The sequence below is a fragment of the Panthera pardus genome, unplaced genomic scaffold (assembly GCF_024362965.1).
Source record: "Panthera pardus isolate Hobbes unplaced genomic scaffold, ASM2436296v1 HiC_scaffold_16, whole genome shotgun sequence".
NCBI lineage: Eukaryota > Metazoa > Chordata > Mammalia > Carnivora > Felidae > Panthera > Panthera pardus.
In genome coordinates, this window is record NW_026526721.1 from 48,018,663 (window position 1) to 48,039,150 (window position 20,488).

Below are 20,488 nucleotides of genomic sequence, written 5' to 3' on the forward strand. Positions count from 1 at the left end.
TCTTTCCTATATGAATGATAGTCCACATTGAGAGGAAATGTGGGGGGAAAAGACTATCACTGATAATCTTTCAAATCTTTATTTTACTGGTAATGAAGAAAAATCTTGGTAAAATCTTCTTAGTCTAATTGCATATTAGTTATATTTGCTTTGTACAAAACGGTATCATTTTGGCCACGGACAGCAACAAATGTGTATCTCTAATTTTGACTGGTAGATCATTGTTCTTAAGTTGGCTTAGTTACAGTGAAAATCAGGTCACAGTTTAATTGCTTAACAAATTATCTTTCATTGTATCAGTTAGCTTTTGCTGCATAACAAACCACCCCAAACTTAGTGGCTTAGAGTGACAAATATTTACTATTTATCATAAATTTGAATGTTGATCAGGTGGTTTTTCTGGTCTTGGATGGCTTGAATATGGATGGATGATCTAAGATGACTTATTTTTATGCCTGATGGTGTTTGGTTGGTTGGTTTCGAGTGGGAGCTGCTCAGCTGGGAAAACTAACCTTTGCTCCATGTGGTCTCTCATCATCAATTAGGCCAGTCTATGCTTCTCGACATAGTGAAGTTAGGATTCCAAAGAGCAATAAAAAAAGGCCAGCTCTACTGAGCAAAATGCATTCAAGCTTCTGCTTGTGGAACAATTGCTAACATCCCACTAGTAAGTCATATGGCTGAGCCCAGATTCCTACATTTCTACATTGTAATAACCTGTCATTCCCGTATCAACCTGCATCATGGGAAAGTCCCAGATGTTCAGAAAAGGATTGCTCACTGGCTGATCCACAAAGTAATTACCAAAATAAAATTCCTTTACAAAGAAAACATTGATATTTTTGCGTGTGAAATTTCACACACAGTAGTACTGTGTGTGACTGCAGTAGTATTTAAGGGACTGTTTACGCCTGAGCTTTTAAGCAGGTATCACGTTCTTTACAAATAAAGCTTGCTAAATCATATTTTATCTGCACATAGGTCTAATGTGCTTTTCCCACCTAATGCATAATATTGTTAAATAGTGTGTATGGACAGCTGAATATGTATTCTCAATTAGAGGGTAACCATGATATTAATAAATAAAATTATATTAGTAAGTAAAAATCTCATATTTTCTTTCTTGCTTTCTCTTACCTAGCACAAAAAAGGTTTCATCCCTAAAGAAGATTCTTAGTATGTTATCAATTGCAGTTGTTTTTGGAATTACCTGGATTCTGGCATACCTTATGCTAATTGATAATGATGTCGTCAGGACTGTCTTCAGCTACATGTTCTGCCTTTTCAACACTACTCAGGTATGGTGTGGGTTAGTCTGAAAGTAGCACACCATGCAGTGGTGGGGATGACATCACCCTGGACTAAACTGAAGTTTTCTTCTTTTGAAACCCCTGAAGGTCATTGTTTATTACATTTTAGGAAACTCTATTTTTAGTACATTTTGAAGGAAGAGGAAAGAAATCTCTTTATGACCTACCTACTGTGTCCTTTCCTGGATGGAGTTTATAGAATATAATTATAGTAGGGTTGGACCACGTTATTTTCTCTTCTCTAAGCAGAAGAAATTTTGTACAGCAATTGGCTTGGCAAACACTTCCTGATTCCTGTCTCCCATGCAATAGGTTCACGACAGCTCCTCACCATGGTTGACAAGGACGATGTTACAGTTATTGCTGGAGCTTAGATCCCTGTGGGATTGGCTGAATTTTTTCTTTCTCTCTGTTTTCTAACAATTTTATAAGATTATGTGTCTTATCTTAAAAAAAAACCTTTATTGTGGAATAATTGGGAATAATTGACAGATATAATCGCATTTATTTATTTATTTATTTATTTATTTTAAATATAATTTATTGTCAAGTTAGCTAACATACAGTGTATACAGTGTGCTCTTGGTTTTTGGAGGTATTTTCCTGTGGTTCATTGCTTACATACAACACCTAGTGCTCATCCCAACAAGTGCCCTCCTCAGTGCCCATCACCCATTTTCATCCCTTTCCCCCACTCCCTCATCAACTCTCAGGTTGTTCTCTGTATTTAAGAGTGTCTTATGGTTTGCCCCCTTCCCTCTCTGTTTGTAACTATTTTTTTTTCACCTTCCCTTTCCCCATGGTCTTCTGTTAAGTTTCTTGAGATTCACATATGAGTGAAAACATATGATATCTCTCTTTCTCTGACTGGCTTATTTCACTCAGCATAATACCTTCCAGTTCCATCCACGATGCTGCAAATAGCATGATTTCATTGCCAAGTAGTATTCCATTGTATATATAAATCACATCTTCTTTATCCATTCATCAGTTGATGGACATTTAGGCTCTTTCCTTAATTTGGCTATTGTTGAAAGTGCTGCTATAAACATTAGGTACATGTGCCCATATGAATCAGCACTCCAATTCTTTTGGATAAATTTCTAGTAGTACTATTGCTGGGTTGTAGGGTAGTTCTATTTTTAATTTTTTGAGGAACCTCCACACTGTTTTCCAGAGTGGCTACACCAGTATGCATTCCCACCAACATTGCAAGAGGGTTCCCTTTTCTCCATATCTTTGCCGTTGTTTCCTGAGTTGTTAATTTTAGCGACTCTGACCGGTGTGAGGTGGTATCTCAGTGTGGTTTTGATTGTATTTCCCTGATGATGAGTGATATTGAGCATCTTTTCATGTGTCTGTTGGCCATCTGGATGTGTTCTTTGGAAAAGTGTCTATTCATGTCTTCTGCCCATTTCTTCACTGGATTATTTGATTTTTGGGTGTTGAGTTTGGTAAGTTCTTTATAGATTTTGGATACTAACTCTTTATCTGGTATGTCATTTGCAAATATCTTTTCCCATTATGTGGGTTACCTTTTAGTTTTGCTGATTGTTTCCTTTGCAGTGCAGAAGTTTTTATCTTGAATAGGTCCCAATAGTTCATTTTTATAATTGTATATATTTAAAGTGTATAACATGATTTGATATATATATACATTATTGAATGATTGCCAAGATCAAAATAATTAAAACATCTATCACCTCCCATAGTTGTTGAGGATTTTGGCATCTATGTTCATCAAGGATATTGGCCTGCAATTTTCTTTCCAGCAGTGTCCTTGTCTGGCTTAGTATCAGGGTAATGTTGACCTCATTAAATGAGTTTGGAGGTATTCTATCCTCTTCAGCTTTTTGGAAGAGTTTAAGAGGAATTAATATTAATTATTTTTTAAATGTGTGGTGGAATTCATCTGTGAGGTAATCAGGTCCTGGACTTTATTAGGAAGCTTTTGATTACTTATTCAATATTCTTGCTTGCTATTGGTCTATTTAGTTTTTCTGTTATTTCATTATTCAGTCTAGGTAAGTTCTGTGTGAATTTTTTATTTCATTTCTTTTAAATTTATTGATGATGGTTTTATGGCCATGAATTGCTATATCTTGATAAAACATTTACCCTTGAAAGGAATGTGCATTGTGTAGTTGGGTGTAGTGTTCTAAAAATGTCAGTAGGGTTAAGATGATTTTTAGTATTGTACAGATTTTCTATCCTTACCAATATTTTTTCCTGTTTTTCTCAATTGCTGAAAGAGGTGCATTAAAATCTCTAACTGTGATTGTGGATTTGTCTATTTTGCCTTTAATTCTGTCAATATGCTTCACGTATTTTAAAGTTCTGCTATTAGATGCATATACATTTATTATTGTGATGTCTTCTGAGGGAATTGACTGTCCTTTGGAAATGTCCATCTATAACTCTGAAAGTACTCTTTGTCGTGACATCTACTTTATCTGATATTCAGCCTTCTTGTATATATTGGATTAATGGGGTATATATTTTTTAATATATTCACTTTCAACCCATCTGTGCTTTTACATTAAAAGTATGTATCTTGTAGATAGCAAATAGGCAGGTATTACCCTTTTGTTCATCCTGACAATCTCTGTCTTTTAAGTAATATTTAGTCTATTTAGAGCTGATGCAATTATTAATATGGGTGAATTTATATGTACCATTTTGCCATTTGTTTTCTGTTGCCATTTTAAGTGTTTTATTCTGTTTGCCTTCATTTTTGAAGGATACTATCATTGAATATGGAATTATGGGTTGAAAAATTTTTTTCACTTTTATGAAGTATTATGAAGAAGTCATTTCACAAACCTGCTCTAGTTTCTAATGGGACACACTCAGTGTTTCATATTCCTGCCCCACCCCCCCCCATTTATGTAATGCTTTATTTTCCTCTGGTTGCTTTCAGGATTCTCTTTATCTTTGATTTTCAGCATTTTCACTAGGATATGCCCAGGTATTATTTTCTTTGCATTCATTCTGCTTGGGATTGCTGAGTTCCTGGAATCTGTTTATTTAGATCTTTCACCAAACTTGAGGAATTTTTGAACTTTATTTTTTCGAATACTTTTTCTACCCTGTTCTTTTACTTTTCTCTTTTTTGGGAATTTAATCATATGTATGTTAGACCATCTGATATTGTTCCACAGGTTCCTGAGCTGTTTATTCTTTATCATTCTTTATTCTTGCTGTTCATCAGATAGGATTATCTTAGTGATCCATCTTTAAGGACATTGATTTTATCTTTAATCATTTCCAGTCTTCTGTTAACTCTATTTAGTGATTTTTATTTCAGATACTGTATTTTTTTCATTTCAGAATTTTTATCTTATAATTTTTAATAGGTTTTATTTTGATGATTTTCTTAATTTTTGGCTCATAATTGAGTACATTTTCTTTTACAACTTTACGTGTATTATCATAACACTTTAAAATCTTTGTCTGCTAACTCTAACATCTGGGTCATTTTAGTCAATCTCTACTGATTATCTTTTTGTTTACTATGAGCCTTGTTTTCCTGTTTCTTTATATGTCTAGTAAGTTTGGTTGTTTCCTGGACATTATAAATAATACACTGCAGCAACTCTGCATTCTGTTTTATTCCTACCAAGAATGGACTTAGCATATAATTAGCTTAGCTGGACTAAAACTGAAAACTATCTCTCCTAGGGTGGACAACAGCTGAAATCTCTATGTAGTCTTTTTTAGCCATAGACAGACTTCTTAGTGTTTACTCTATGCATTTACAGTTTATAGGTAATTAGAGATTTGGGTAGAATTAATAAACAGAATCTGGAGCTCCCCTTCTCTGTTTCCTCCTGGATATTCTGAATATTCTTCCTTATTTTTCAGATGTTGTAGTTGCCCTAAATCCTGTCCTCCAATTCTTCAACCTAATAAGACTGCCTATTTTAACCCCTCATTTAGTCATCCTGTGTGGGGCTGACCAGAGTGTGCTTTCTGGCAGAAAGATATTAAAAAACCACACACAACAGGAATCCTACCCAGTTATAGTTCCTTTTTTCTTAAATGTAGATTCTCCTTCCAGTTTCAAACTGCTTTTATTTGTCCTTCAGTGTCTTCAGGTAGGTTTTAAAAAATATTTTGTTCAGAGTTTGTAGTTTTTATCTTCATGAGGGTTGATTTAATAAAAGAAGAACCTTGGGGCGCCTGGGTGGTGCAGTCGGTTGGGTGTCCGACTTCAGCCAGGTCACGATCTCACGGTCCGTGAGTTCGAGCCCCGCGTCAGGCTCTGGGCTGATGGCTCAGAGCCTGGAGCCTGTTTCTGATTCTGTGTCTCCCTCTCTCTCTGCCCCTCCCCCGTACATGCTCTGTCTCTCTCTGTCCCAAAAATAAATAAACGTTGAAAAAAAAAATTAAAAAAAAAAATAAAAGAAGAACCTTATGAAGTTGTTTTTGTGACATAATTATACATAAGACTAAAGGTGCTTTTATTCCTTGAGTCTTATCTCAAGTATATATTTAATTATAAATCTTTTAAAAAACATTGCATTTATATTTTGTATTAAAATCAGAGATGAAGATTTATATTCTTTTTCTTTTTTGTAAGCCATTCTATTAGTATTTTGGGAGAATCTACTGTAAGAAGGATTATGGTGATCTTTTGATTTTTATCATGATAAAAATAGTGACATAAATGAACAAAAATGTTAGATTAAAAATGAAGATAATTCTGCTTGACCTTAGAGGATTTTTGTTTGTGTGTATGCATGCAGAATGTCAAACTCTAAGATAAAACAAGTATGCATTACTGAAAGACCTATCTTAAAAATTTTTTTAATGTTTATTTGTTTTGAGAAAGAGAGAGAGATAGAGAGCAAGCAGGGGAGGGACAGAGAGAGGGAGACAAGGAATCCCAAGCAGGCTGTGCACTGTCAGTGCAGAGCCTGGTGCAGGGCTCGAACTCATGACCCATGAGATCATGAGCTGAGCTGAAATCAAGAGTTGGATGCTTAACCAACTGAGCCACCCAGGCACCCCTGAAAGACTTATCTTGAAATCAGAATTTCTCTCTGTGCGTCTTAACTGTATGCCTTCTTTCATAGTGAACAATGACTTTTACTCTGATAAAAAATACTACCAGGACTTTTCCCTCTGTATATGAAATCTTGCTATTTGTGTTTATACAATTTAATGCTGTATTTCATGTTCCTAGAAATTTATGGATGTTGTATATTTCTGGTGCATTATATCTTTCATTGATATAACAAGGCACTTTAGGTCCCATTTTGTCTTGAAGTATGATTTTCTATGTATTAATGTAGCAACTTCTAATTTGTTTTTATTTGATCTTATCTACTTATAGTTTTAATCTTTAAGCTTTCTATGTCACTTTGGTTTTGACTTACCTCATTTTAAATTCCATATATTTAGGGACACCTGGGTGTCTCAGTTGGGTAAGTGTCCATCCGACTTCAGTTCAGGTCATGATCTCACAGTTTGTGGATTTCATCGGGCCCTGTGAAGACAGCTTAGAGCCTGCAACCTGCTTCAGATTCTGTGTCTCCCTCTCTCTCTGTCTTTTCCCGCTTGCATGTGCTCTCTCTCTCACTCAAAAATAAAGATTTAAAAATTTTATAGATCCCATATATTTAGATTTGTGTTTTTTAAAATAATTTTCTCATTGTTTTTCCATTTTATTAAAAAAGTTAATCTTTTAGCTATTTAGCTAAATGTTAGCCATCAAAACTAATATGTTTGATTTTATTCTGTCTTATTTTCTTTTTTCACATCTATCCATTTCTTCCTATGTTTTATATTTACTCTGCTGTATAAATTATGTATTCTTTTACTTAATCTCTAATTATTAGAATATTTTCCCTCTGTTGTTATCTTTGTTTATTAAATATTACAATTTTGTAAGATATAATTTTCAATTTGCAGAGTAAAACAATATGTATTGATTTTTCCTTTTTAAGGTAATAACATTAATACAGTGTAGCTGCTTCCTGTCTCATGGTTTTATTGGTACAATTTAAAATTTACTTCGCAATTATTGTTGTTAAATTATAGCGTCTACATTATTTTCTTTCATGAGCTATTTACAATGCTTGGATTATATTTGATAATGATCTCAACTAAATTTTCTTTTCTTTAAAAATATTTTTTTATTGAGGTATAGTTGACATACTCAACTGCATTTTCTTATACTTACATAGTTTCAATGCCTTTTGCTAGTCATTTTATATTGGAATGTCCATTTAACTTTTAAATCTTAATGAATATCTCATTAATAGTATTATATTTTTGAGTAACTGTTTAATGGGTAGTTAGTAAATATATTTTTTTAATGTTTGTTTTATTATTGAGAGAGAGAGACAGAGCATGAGCAGGGGAGGGGCAGAGAGAGAGGGAGACACAGAATCTGAAGCAGGCTTCAGGCTCTGAGCTGTCAGCACAAAGCCTGACGTGGGGCTTGAACTCACGAACCACAAGATCATGACCTGAGCCGAAGTTGGACGCTCAACCAATTGAGCCACCCAGGTGCCCCAGGTAGTTAGTAAATATTAATGAGGACTTTGCTAACTGATACTTTTTCTTTAGGTACCATGACACATGAACCACAAATTAGCTTGGCATTTAATTCTTGGCAGTAATCTTTTTTTTATTGAAATTCTGTAGACTTACTAAAATTTTATGCTGTGCAAAAAGGTTAAAATTCTTTGTTTTCCTTCTTCTTCTTCTTTTTGGTTCTTCCCATTCTTATGCAATTCCTTAAAATTAAAAAAAAAAAATTTGGACCCCTAGGAAGTTACAAAAATCATACAGAGAGTTCCTATGTACCCTTCATCCAGCTATGCCAATGACAACATCTTATACAACTATAATACATCAAACCCAAGAAATTGACATTGGTATAATCCACATAAATTATTTGCTTATAGGCTTTAAACTCTTAAAGTGATGACTTTAATTCTAGCTTTACTAATTTAACTATTAAATAAATAAAAATATATAATTTATCAAATTAAATAGAATTATTGTAGTTTTGTAAGTTCATTTGTCCTCTTTCTTCTTGTACTCAGCAATGAACTTTTTATGTATACAAGTTTCATCTCCTTAACTAGGTTTTCAGTTCTCTCATGCAAGAAACATGCTTGTGTATCTTTCATAGTAGGTAACATCTTGCTTAATATCAGTATGGGCTATACTTGTCTAATATTTTGTGAAGACACTGCAGTGTTTGATGATTGTCTCATCACTGAAAGTAGTAACCACTGTGTGAAGTTGCCATCATGTTGGTTGTTTCTGGCCCTGGTCAAATATCACTGACGAGGCAAGTCTTTGATACAAAATGGAAACTATTGGAAAAGTATTAGATAAACTTGCCTGGACCACAAATGATAAAGTCTGTATAGTGCAGTGTGAGAGCTGCTTGGATGTTTAAATTGCTACCACCATGTTTAATGTTTGTAAGCACCTCACCCTCTATCTGGTAGCCCTCTAGAGTGCCTTTTTATTAGTGCCTCAAACACCGGATGTGTGCCTGCCACTAAATCTAAATGGATATAAGGTAGTTTTTCACTGTTGTCAACACCCAGTGGAAATTCCTCAAGGGAAATAAATAGGATAAACTTAGTCGGTCTGGATTACCAATTGCCTCATGAGCTTGTTGCCTAGAGTGATGAGGAATTTAGAAAAGTACCAGAAAGAAGGTATAGTAAAGGATATTCTCTTCTCTGTGATATGAATGGCACATTACAACTAGAGGCTCATTACAAAATGTTAATAATGTCTAGTAAAACTGAGGGTGGCCATATGGCAAGAGCACTGAGCTTAAAGGAGAGTCAGGCTATCTTCCAGCTTTACCATTAATGATTCATATGATTTTAGGAAAATCATGCAACCTTTCTGAGTGACATATGTAAAATATAAAATGGAGGAGGGTGTTAAAATTGATACTATGTTTTTCAAAGTGTGTCTGAATATTGCTTAGGTCAGAATTTACATAGTATGTTAAAATGCTTATTCCTGGGCCTCATCCCTTACCTAGTCAATCAGAATCTACAAGGTAAGAACTAGAAATCTTCACTTTAAACAAGGGTTTGACTTTTATGTACACTAAAGTGAGTTGTTTATATGTAAGCCTCCCTCTAGATTTAGAATGCTATAATTCTAATGGACATTTACTATGTGCTATAAATATTACTTAAAAAACACAATTTGATCTTTGTGCTAGTGAGAATTAGTTTGGTCCATGCATTTTGTCTTTTTCAATAACACCTTTGGGATTTTGGGAGTATAGAAATATTGGGATGCTACTCAGACAGAGTTTCACAGGATGGTGTCTTTATGAATTTTCCATGGTCTAGATCTTTTTCCTCATTGTTGCATAACAAGAGATTCTATCCAGTCTTGTCTTTACCTTAGAATTTAAAGATGAAATAGTGTACTCCACAAAGAGGACCAGTTTTCTCATGTCTTCAAAATAAATCTCTCTTCCTTGAACAATCAGGATGGTCAGTGAACACTTTTGTCCTTCTGAAACCTGTGTCCCTGTGCATACTTCCTTGTGTCATCAAGGCCTGGCCCAGATAAGTAGGTACCACCTGTTGGATAACAATCAAGTTAACCTTCCTGCTTTTGGCCAGAGAACTGGTCTGTCTCTTGCCGATATGTATTGATTTTATTAGTTAACCTCTCAGAGTCTTTGGGTTATCTTACCACAGTACCAGAAGTCTCCTACCACAGTTTTCATAGGATATGATTCTAGAAATAAATCCTAATAAGGCTTGGGCTCTAGAGATGCCAATCTGGAGACATGATGGATTTTTAAAAATAACTTTTAATTTTGAAATAGTGTAAAACAAGAAGTTGCAAAATAGTATAGTGTTCCCATGCACTCTTTTCCCAGCTTTCAGTAGTGATATCTTATATAACCCTGGTATGTTGTCAAAATCAAAAAGTGAACATTGGCACAATACTATTACTCAACTATAGATATTATTTAAACTGTTATTTCCACCAAGGATATTAATGAGAAATTAGCACGGGACTCTTAGATGCTATCATATACTTTATAATATCTTTCTATTGTAGTTACTAGCAAGAGGTTGAGTAGTATATTGGATAGAAGAATTTTGGAACCAAATGGAGTTGAGTTCAACTCCAGACTCTACTGACTAGTGGTTGGGTAATGTTAGGCAAGTTACTTAGTTTATCTGAGCTATAGTTTTCTCACTTAACATGAGGATAGTAAGGAGAGTAAGACTCATTTCATAGGGTTGGTGTTAGGATTAAATAATGAGGATTAAAGGAAAAGCAGTATCTGATACCAATAGGACTTCATGAAGTGGTAGTTTTTATTTTAAAAATGTACAGAAAATAGTACTCAGTCTTTTATGGACAAATTTCTCATGCACATCTGATCTTTATATGTAAAGGACAGAAAAGCAATGAGTAGAAGTGCTTAAATTTTTTTTTTTTTTTTTTTTTTTTTAGAACTGGAAGAATTAGGTAACCCGTAGTCAATCTACCTCCTTCAGAAATAAAAAACCAAACAGGTTAGGAAAAGAACGAAATTACTCTGGTACACTCAAACATAAAATATTTGGTCTTTGTCCTCAGTTCCTGACACACAGTTCCTAAAATCCTCGGAATCTTTGGAGTGATATGAGTTTCTTTTGTGTGCTAATGAATGACTGGTGGTCAGGGTCCCTAGAAAACTTTAGGCTGGAGGCTTATTGCCAGAAAGACCAAACCTTGATTTGAAGCTTGGAACTTTCAGCCCCACCCCTCCACCTCCAGGAAAGGTAGAAGGGCAGGAGATTGAGTTGGTCACCAATAGCTAATTATTGAATTACCAGACCTGTGTAATGGAACCTCCATAATAAGCCCTAAATTAAGGGGTTTAGAGAGCTTCTGGGTTGGTGAACATATTGAAGTACTGGGAGGGTGGTGCACCTGGACAGAGAATGGAAGTGGAAGTTCCATGCCCCTCCCTCCACACCTTGTTCTATGATCTCTTCTATTTGGCTGCTCCTGGGTTGTATCCTTTATAATAAACAGGTAATAGGAAGTAAAGAGCTCTCCTGAGTTCTGTGAGTATTTCTAGAAAATTATCAAACCTGAAGTGGGGAGGTGGGTTATGGGAACCTCTGTCATGGTAGTCAAGTCAGACAGAAGTGTGGGTAATATGGGGACCCAATATTTGCTATTAGCATCTGAAGTGAAAGCAGTCATGGGACTGAGCCTTAACCTGTGGAATCTGACACTAACTCTATGTTGTTAGTGTCAGAATTCAGTTGAATTGTAGGACTCCCAGTTGGTGTCAGGAAGAGAAAGAGCTTCTCGGTTACACAGCCAACATGTGGCAAACTGGGACCTGAATTCAAGTCTTCCAGTTCTCCTGCCTACATGTAGCATTTCATATATGAGAAGAACATCTTTTCAACAAAGTGCACAATAGCTTGCAGATATAATCACTGAAGTTGGGGAGTTGTTGAGCATGATGAGAAGGGTGTCTGGCAGAGTAAAATAAATTGTTTCCCTGATTCTGTTATCTCAACACTGATCTAACATTAAACTTTTATTCTATCTTCCAGGGATTGCAAATTTTTGTCCTCTACACTGTCAGAACAAAAATCTTCCAGGATGAAGCTTCAAAAGTGTTGAAGTTGCTGTCACTATCCACTGGGAGAAAGAAGTCATTGCCATCAGTGACCTCACTGAGGCTGCGTGTGAGGATGTATAATATGCTCAGGTCATTTCCAGCCCTAAATGAACACTTTAGGCTGCTGGAACCATCTGTAATTACAGAAGAAACTACACTCTCTGAAAGTGACCAAGCAAACCCAAGCATCTAGACAGTAAAACTATTACTTTTTGTAATCCTCTTTTTATTCAACTCATTTTAAGTTTTTGCTTATTCTGTTTCTTTTGTTTATTACTCAGTTCTCCCAGAAAGTCTCCCTCAGTATACTTTGCTCAAGGCTGAGAATCAGATAAAACCTGTCGTTTATTATCATCAGGGATAATAGATTTGGAAGTTTTTCTATTATTCAATAGATTCTTACCTGTATGAGGTGAAGAATTCTACCCAGCATTCAAGAGAATTTAAGGTTATAATTGCTACTTGTATCATAAAGTCTATGTGACAAACTTTGGTAAAACAAATTATTTTACAATTTCATGAAAAGGACATGAGAAGAAGTGTACCTAGGTAGCTCAGTTGGTTAAGCTTCTGACTCCTGGTTGCTGTCATGATCTCATAGCTTTGTGAGTTTGAGCCCCACATCAGACTCTGCACTAGCAGCATGAGCCTGCATAGGATTCTCTCTTTCCCTCTCTCTCTGCCCCTCTCCCACTTGCTCTGTCTCTCTCTCTCTCTCTCTCAAAATAAATAAATAAAACAAAAAACAAAATGACTCCTAATGAACACTGTATGGAATTGCTTGTATATATATATAATACTTTTGATTTGTGAATATTTTAATTTATACTTTTATTCTTATACTTTTATTTCTACTTAATAATTTTGTACCAGTTTAATCTCTGGAAAAGGATATTTTTTTCTGTTTTGAAAAGGGATGTTTTTTTCAAAAGAGAGCATGTTATGTGACCAGAGGAAGTGGCTGTATAAGAAATGGGCAGTGAGGGGCGCCTGGGTGGTGCAGTCGGTTAAGCGTCCGACTTCAGCCAGGTCACGATCTTGTGGTCCGTGGGTTCGAGCCCCGCGTCGGGCTCTGGGCTGATGGCTCGGAGCCTGGAGCCTGTTTCCGATTCTGTGTCTCCCTCTCTCTCTGCCCCTCCCCCGTTCATGCTCTGTCTCTCTCTGTCCCAAAAATAAATAAAATAAAAAAAAATTGTTTAAAAAAAGAAATGGGCAGTGAGGGGTGCCTGGGTGGCTCAGTTGGTTAAGCATCCAACTTCATCCTAAGTCATGATCTTGGCACTCCCGAGTTCAAGCCCCGTGTTGGGCTCTGTGCTGACAGCTCAGAGCCTGGAACCTCTTTCAGATTCTGTGTCTCCCTGTCTCTCTCTCTCTCTCTCTCTCTCTCTCTCTCTCTCTCTCTCTCTCTCCCCCCTGCCCCTACTCGTGCTCTGTCTCTGTCTCAAAAATAAATAAACATTAAAAAAATAAAAAAGAGAAAAGGAATGGGCATTGAGACACAAAAATACGAGCTCGTTACTAAAGTCTCTGTATATTTCCTTCTGGTTCTTGATACATCTATGTTTTTATTGATGAAGAGACACTGAGACTCCAAAGATGAGAAGTTAGTCACAATCACCACTTACAGCTTTTCAAAGATTTAGCTGCTCCTGGAATTTCAAACACTTGAATTATGAAAGGCTTCCTGAATAAAAAAATGACCTCCACTAGGATGGGGAGCACTCCCACTGAACTTAGGAGATGCAGTCTTTGAATTGTGGTGTTCTGTTGCGTCATAAACTAGGCAACTGCGATGAGTGCACTGAACTAAGGGACTAACAAATGTCATGTGAGCTGTGACATACCCTTCTCACCACACCCTAGAGAACATGTGATTTTTTATAAAAATGGTTTTAAATGACTGTTGAACTCCTAGACTAGCTGAGAGCCTATCTCATCTGCAGAATAACTGAGACCTTACAGGGTAATGGGAAAAAGTAAAGGGAAGAGGATAAAGAAGAAAAGCAGTTCTCAGAAGTGAGTATTTTTAGTGGTGCTATAGTTATATCTCTAGATAGGGGCTGGACACTGGGAAAATTGAAAGATGTGGGTGACTGATTCTATATCCCCAAATTTATATTCAAATGAAAGTAAACCTTAAGTGAGGGCCACTTTAAAGTGAAAAAAAAAAAATCACCAAAGAGCCTCATTTAGCCTCAGAGTGGAGTATGTGTGTTCTGTTGGCAATTTTGGTTTTCTTTTCACTTTTTCAGTCTTCTTGGGAGTATAGCAAACAAAATTCCATGTAATCTTCCTGGAATGGCTGTACCAAAAAATGTGCAAACTTGTAGAGGATAACTTTACATACATATTGTGGAGAATAAGTTAGGCAGACATCGACGTTCATCCATCTACCCTGAAATCCTACCATTTGTAAATAATTCTACTGATTTAAACCTTTACCTCATGCAGTGGTCAGGAAGTTTAGTGGTAGAGATCAACTAAAAGTAGGTTAAGGGTCAAAGAGAATTTTATGACTCAATTAATTATAAAGTCCAAGGACTGAGTTGGTTTTAGGTGGGGTGACTATAAGCTCTACTTTGCCTGAGTCAGTCCTAATTTGTACCTGTTGTCCTGACTTATGTATTACTAGCAGCCCTTTTTCCTCTCAAGTGTCCTGGTTTAGAGAACAAAATATATGATGATACTAACTTTAGGTCTAGAGTTCAAAAGCAAGGAGTTCAAAGAATGTGTTAGGATTCTTTTTCTCTCCCTGTTTCCTGCATCTTTGTCCTTCTGTGCTTGACTCCATCCTCCAATTGGCTGAAAATTGGCCTTTAGCATCCCCTTTTTCCTGCCCTGCAACTTCCTGTCAGTGAAGACCAGCTGAGCCAGAGACCTGTGGGGCTTGGTTCCTATGATCCAGAGTAAAGCAGGGGCAGGAAGAGAAAAGGAGCCAAGAACCGGCTTACCTTCCTTGGCCACGTGCCCACAGACACTTGTACTCGGGGAGTACTGGGCCAGACTGAGTCCCATACCCACTGTGAGGTAGAGGGATGAGGGATGACCTGGTTGACAGGATATCCTGGAGTGGAGAGTGAACAGTTACACTGAGGATGGGCTCATCAATCATTTCCCTTACTCTGAATGAACCTGTTAGAGCCTTGTCCGAACAGAGTTTCAATGCAGTGGATGAGGAAAGCAAGAATTAATTAGTTGGTGCTTTGGAAGTTGAAGAGCAAGTGCAGGGACTGTAGGAGCCAAATGGTGACCTACCTTGAAAAGAAAATTTCACAGGGCACCTGGGTGGCTCAGTCAGGTAAATGCCCCACTCTCGATTTTGGCTCAGGTCACGATCTCATGGTTGGTGAGACTGAGCCCCATGTTGGGCTTTGTGCTGACAGTGTGTGGAACCTGTGTGGTTTTCTCTCTCTCCCTCTCTCTCTGCCCCTCCCCTGCTCGTGCACACCTGCTCTCTCTCTCTCTCTCAAAATAAACAAATAAAAAGAAAAAGGAACTTTCAGGAAAGGGAGACTCAGAGTACTGTTTTTCATGATATTACATGGAGCCAGTTTTCCATGTTTCTGACTTATTTTGCATCTTAACAGTGTCCTGTAGCCTTTTTGCTTATGGTAGCACATGTAGTCTCTTTAGGGAGCAGACTATCCAGACCTTTGGATTTCGTTTGCTGGGTCTAAACTGATAGTTTGGATGGAGCTCATTGTTTAATTGTTGGGGTTTTGGATTGCTCTTTCTCTTACCCTTCCCGTTTTGAAATGTATCTTAGGTCTTTTTTTTCCTGTTACCAACAAAAGGAGATTATTTTCAAGCTCATTGCCTCATTCAAAAGAACTTGGCATTCTGTGCAAATGTTTGGGAACCTGGGCCAAAATGCTGATTGTATCATACCAACCTGTCATCCACTGGAGCTCTCTGGCTCAGTGGAACCCCCTTAATGTCACCCTGGGACCTCTAGTACCTGGCTCCTCAGATGAGGTCCAAGCCAGAGACACCAAAATTATGTTCCATTCAAGCATGGGGGGCAGGCAGTTACTAAGAGAGGAAATGACTTCCTATTTCGTATATGTTTTGAAAGTTTTAGAAGATATTTACAAAGTATATCTTTCAAAAAAGCAAAATTCATAATTCTCTAACCTATCAAAGATGTCTGTTTTTCCATGTTCTCTTATGCGCTTTGAATACATCAGAATTTAAATAACTGTAATTACAGTAAATGAAATTTTATCCTGATTTTCATTTAAATTACCCAGCAATGTAGTCCTTACAATAATTGATTGAATAATATAGCACAAGTTATTAAGTTCTATTGGATTTCCATTTTATTTCAATTTTTAATATTGTTGTAACACATAATTAATAAACTGATATATGTGAAGATATATATATATATATATATATATATATATATATATTTCCTTTCTTTTTAATTATTTCCTTAATATAAACTTTAAGCATTAGGATAAATGTGTCAAAAGTTATGGAAATTTGTTTAGACTCCTTGTATGTATTATTATATTGCCTTGAAAACATTGCATTAATTTATAATGTCACCAACATTTGAAGTGCCATAAACATTTTTTATATACTTGTTTACTTTGGTACTTCATTTTTTAGTTGTTTGTGTTGTCCATTTATCAATTGAGCTCTTGTTTTTTTCCTCATAAATTTGTATGAATTCCTTTTATTATAGTTGTTAGCCTTTTAATGATTAAATTTGGTGAAAATATTTTCCCTTAGTTTTTTGTTTTCCGCTCTTTTTTATACAATGAAATGCTCAGTCTGCATTTGATTCAAAATATGCAAAAGATTTATGGAGAATTTAGCATGTTTTTGAGTTTATATGTCCTCATAGAGGCAGAATATTTGTCATTTTGTTTTAAGGAGTATGTTAGGGACAACGTAGAAACTTTTAAAACATAGAACAGAGACATAAGTGTGCCAACCAAGCCCATGGCATCTTTTTTTTTTTTAATATTTATTTACTTTTGAGGGAGAGAGAGAGCAAGCAGGGAGGGGAAGAGAGAGAGGAGAGACAGTCCCAAGCAGGATCCGTGCTGTAAGCACAGAGCCCGATGCAAGGCTTGAACTCATGAACTGTGAGATCATGACCTGAGCTGAGATCATGAGTCAGACGCTTAACTGACTGAGCCACCCAAGCACCCCATGATGTCTTTAGTTTTTCATTATATTGTATAGCAAGTAGGTGGGGGTCTATGGCATTATTTTTTCCTCTCAAATACGTTTTCTTGTCTGTGTCCATTCACCTTTTCTTAAAAATAAAACCCCAAATCTTAGAAAAGGAGAAGTTTTCTTAGCAATTATGTAGTAAAACACACATACAAAACTCAAAGTAGTGTTACAGGTGCATCATCTATGACTTCATTTACATATATGTAACCTATTAAGTGTGTATTTGAAAAAATATATATATAAGCTGCTGAAAAACAGATTAAGGAAATCAGGAGGAAGGGAAAATAATCATAGGGGCAGAAAGAGAGTAATACCCAAGAAACATTTCATATGGTCTTGTATTTTTGCTAGGTGTGGGCCTCGAATTAGACCATAAGTTTCCTGGCACACAACATAAATAGGGAAACATGAACACACAAGTCACATATCTCTGAACAATTAAACCAATAAACATACCTTGGCAAAAACACTGCTATTTGACTACTACTTGAAATTCACATTAAGTTTTCTTCAAAGTGTCCACCTGGGTATATTACCAAATGAGAGGGCATACTACTTGGAATGAACAAAATATTCACATCCATGCCAGTTTGCTAAGTACATACACTAAACAGTCATGTGTAATGTTCAATGTTATTCCACACTTATACATTACTATGTATATACAAAGACACACTGTGCCCACAGGAAACTTCAGTATCACAAGTAGGTCACTGAAGACTTTTGTTTTTGTTGTTGTTGTTGTTTTGTGTTTTTTTTTTTTTGTTTTAATATTAAAGCAGTTTTCCTTAATTTTGGCAATTGGAATTAGTTTCCTATTTTATTTGTTTGCTTTGGTAGGGGGCTTGCTTTGTTTGTTTGTTTTGTTCTTTTTTAACCTTTTAAATTAACATCATCGAGTAGCGCCTGGGTGGCTCAGTGGATTAAGCATCCGTCTCTTGATTTCAGCTCAGGCCATGATCTCATGGTTCACAAGGTTCCAGCACCACTTTAGGCTCTATGCTGACAGTGTGGAACGTGCTTGGGATTCATTTTCTCTTTCCCTCTGTCTCTGCTCCTCCCCCACTTGCTCACTCTCTCAAAATAAATAAATATTTAAAAAAAATTAACTTCATTGATAATTTACATGCAATAAAATGCACCCATTTAAAGTGTAAATCAGATATTTTAGCAAATGTATGCCCTTTAGCAAATGTATGTCCTTAGGGTAGTAAAACCACTACTCTAAGCAAAATTAACAACTTTTTCATCACCCTATAATATTTTCTCCTGCTCTTCCCCAGTTAAATCCTCTGCCATCCTCAGCCCCAGGAAACTACTGACCTGCTTTCCGTTATCATGCATTAGTTTTGCATGTTCTAGTATGCCATAAATGGAATCATGTTCTCTTTTGAGACTGGCTTCTTTCAGTCACCATAGTATTTTTGAGATTCATTCATGTTACGTGTATCAGTGCTTTGCCTCTTTTTATTGCAGTAATACTCAAATTTTTTTTTTTTTTTGATAAATCACATTTTGTTTATGCTCTCACCAGTTGATAGGCATTTGGTCATTTACAAGTTTTTAAAACTAGGAATAAAACCGATATAAAACTCTTATATAAAGTCTCTGTGTTTTCTCTTGAAATACCTAGTAGTGGAATTGCTGAGTCATAGAGTAAGTGTATATTTAACTTTACAAGAAACTGGCAAACAGTTTTCCAAGGTGGTTGTACCATTTTATACTCCCAAAAGCAATATATGAACTTGGGGATTCATTTTTAAAGTCGTTATTTGTGATTTATTTCAAAAGTAGAAATAGGTTATCTTTTTTGCAAGCTATTGATCATATTTCTGAAAAATCCCACTGCTTAATATGTTAGCCCCTTATTTTAACAAGAAAAAAATTAAAAGCAAAGCAGAGTGCTATGATTTAATGCTGTTATCATGAACAAACTCCATTTCCCAGAGAACTAGAGTCCAATTCTTATCTTCTTCCAGTATAGCTTTGTTACACGTGGAAGTATGACATTGATAATTTGCTGAACTTTGTTATAAGCTGCTACGAAACTATGTTGTAACAACTGAGACCTTGCGGACCTTTGCAATAACACAAAAAGAAGACAGTTTCTTCTGGCCACAGTACTTACCACGCAGTTGCAGATTAGGAAGCATTCCAGACTGGGAGTTGTGGTGCCAACTGCAATTGACATGGCAAAACACAACACTTGCCTCTCTGGGCAAAGGCCTGAGGTTCTACCGTTTTAAAGGTATGGGCAGGACCAGGTGAACTCTAAATTCCCCACCAGCTCCAAAATGTTGTGACTCTAGATGTGGGCTGAAACTATTTTTAAATTGACTTAAAATATTTTCCTACCTAGGCAGCACGTGAGTATATTTTCTATAAGAAAAACTAAAATAGAGCATGCCAGATAGAGCCAAAGTGCTTTTTGTCTAATTTCTACCAAATCCAGGCCCCTCTTTTCTTCCTTCCCTGTCTCCTGTAAGAAGGAGTTATTACCTTATGTTAATCACTGTAATGTTTGCTGTGTACCTTCCAGATTTTGAGAAATGTGTATACATAAAATTATATACCCACAGAAATTCAAAGTCTTTTGCTTCTTTTTCCTTATTTTATATAAATGGTATAGGGAAATAATTCAGTAGTCCCCAAGGCCACGCCCAGGTTCAATGATTTACTAGGAACACTCATATGATTCAGCATAGAATTGTATTCATGGCTATGATTTATTATAACAGAACACTATATAGCAAAATTGGCAAAGAATAAAGTCACATGGGCTGAATTCTGGAGGACACCAGGCACAAGCTTCCAAAAAGATCCCTTCTGTGCAGTCACATGGGGTGCACTTAGTGCCTCCACAATGAATTGGAACAACACGTGTGAAATGTTGTCTACCAGGGCTCATTAGAGAGTCAGTGCCCAGGGTTTTTATTCAGGGCTGGTCACAAGGTGCTCTCTGCCTGGCATATCCCGAAATTCCAGACTCCCAGAAAGCAAGCAGGTGTTCAGCATAAACCACATTGGTTGTACAGTTCAGGTTCAATGCACAATTCTTATCAATGAATAGCAGGAATGCTCCTGAAATCCAAGTTCCCAGACACTAGCCATAGGTCAAATCATGCAAGCAGTTCTTTCTAAGGATAGCCATTTTGGTTTGTATGTTAACTCTTTCCTGAAAAGTAACATAACTTCCTGAAACTTGCTTTTTCTCATTTAATAAAATGTTCTTGAGATCTAACTGTATGTGTGTATTTCTTTTAATTGCTGTATAGTCTTTTACTTGAAAATAACACATCAGTGGTATCTGTGTTCTCATGTGCAGGGGTTTCTCTGGTACCCA

At 36.2% G+C, this 20,488-nt stretch overlaps 1 protein-coding gene across 1 annotated transcript in view; it reads left to right on the forward strand.

Annotated features, from left to right (window-relative positions):
• The window catches only part of ADGRG7 (adhesion G protein-coupled receptor G7), a 77,877-nt gene extending 65,202 nt beyond the window's left edge, over positions 1-12,675 (forward strand). The window contains exons 15-16 of the mRNA XM_019448176.2: positions 1,142-1,298; positions 11,888-12,675. Of these exons, the coding sequence (XP_019303721.2) occupies positions 1,142-1,298; positions 11,888-12,148 (418 nt within the window). The 3' untranslated portion in view covers positions 12,149-12,675. The remainder of the gene's footprint in view (positions 1-1,141; positions 1,299-11,887) is intronic.
• The last annotated feature ends 7,813 nt before the right edge of the window (positions 12,676-20,488 follow it).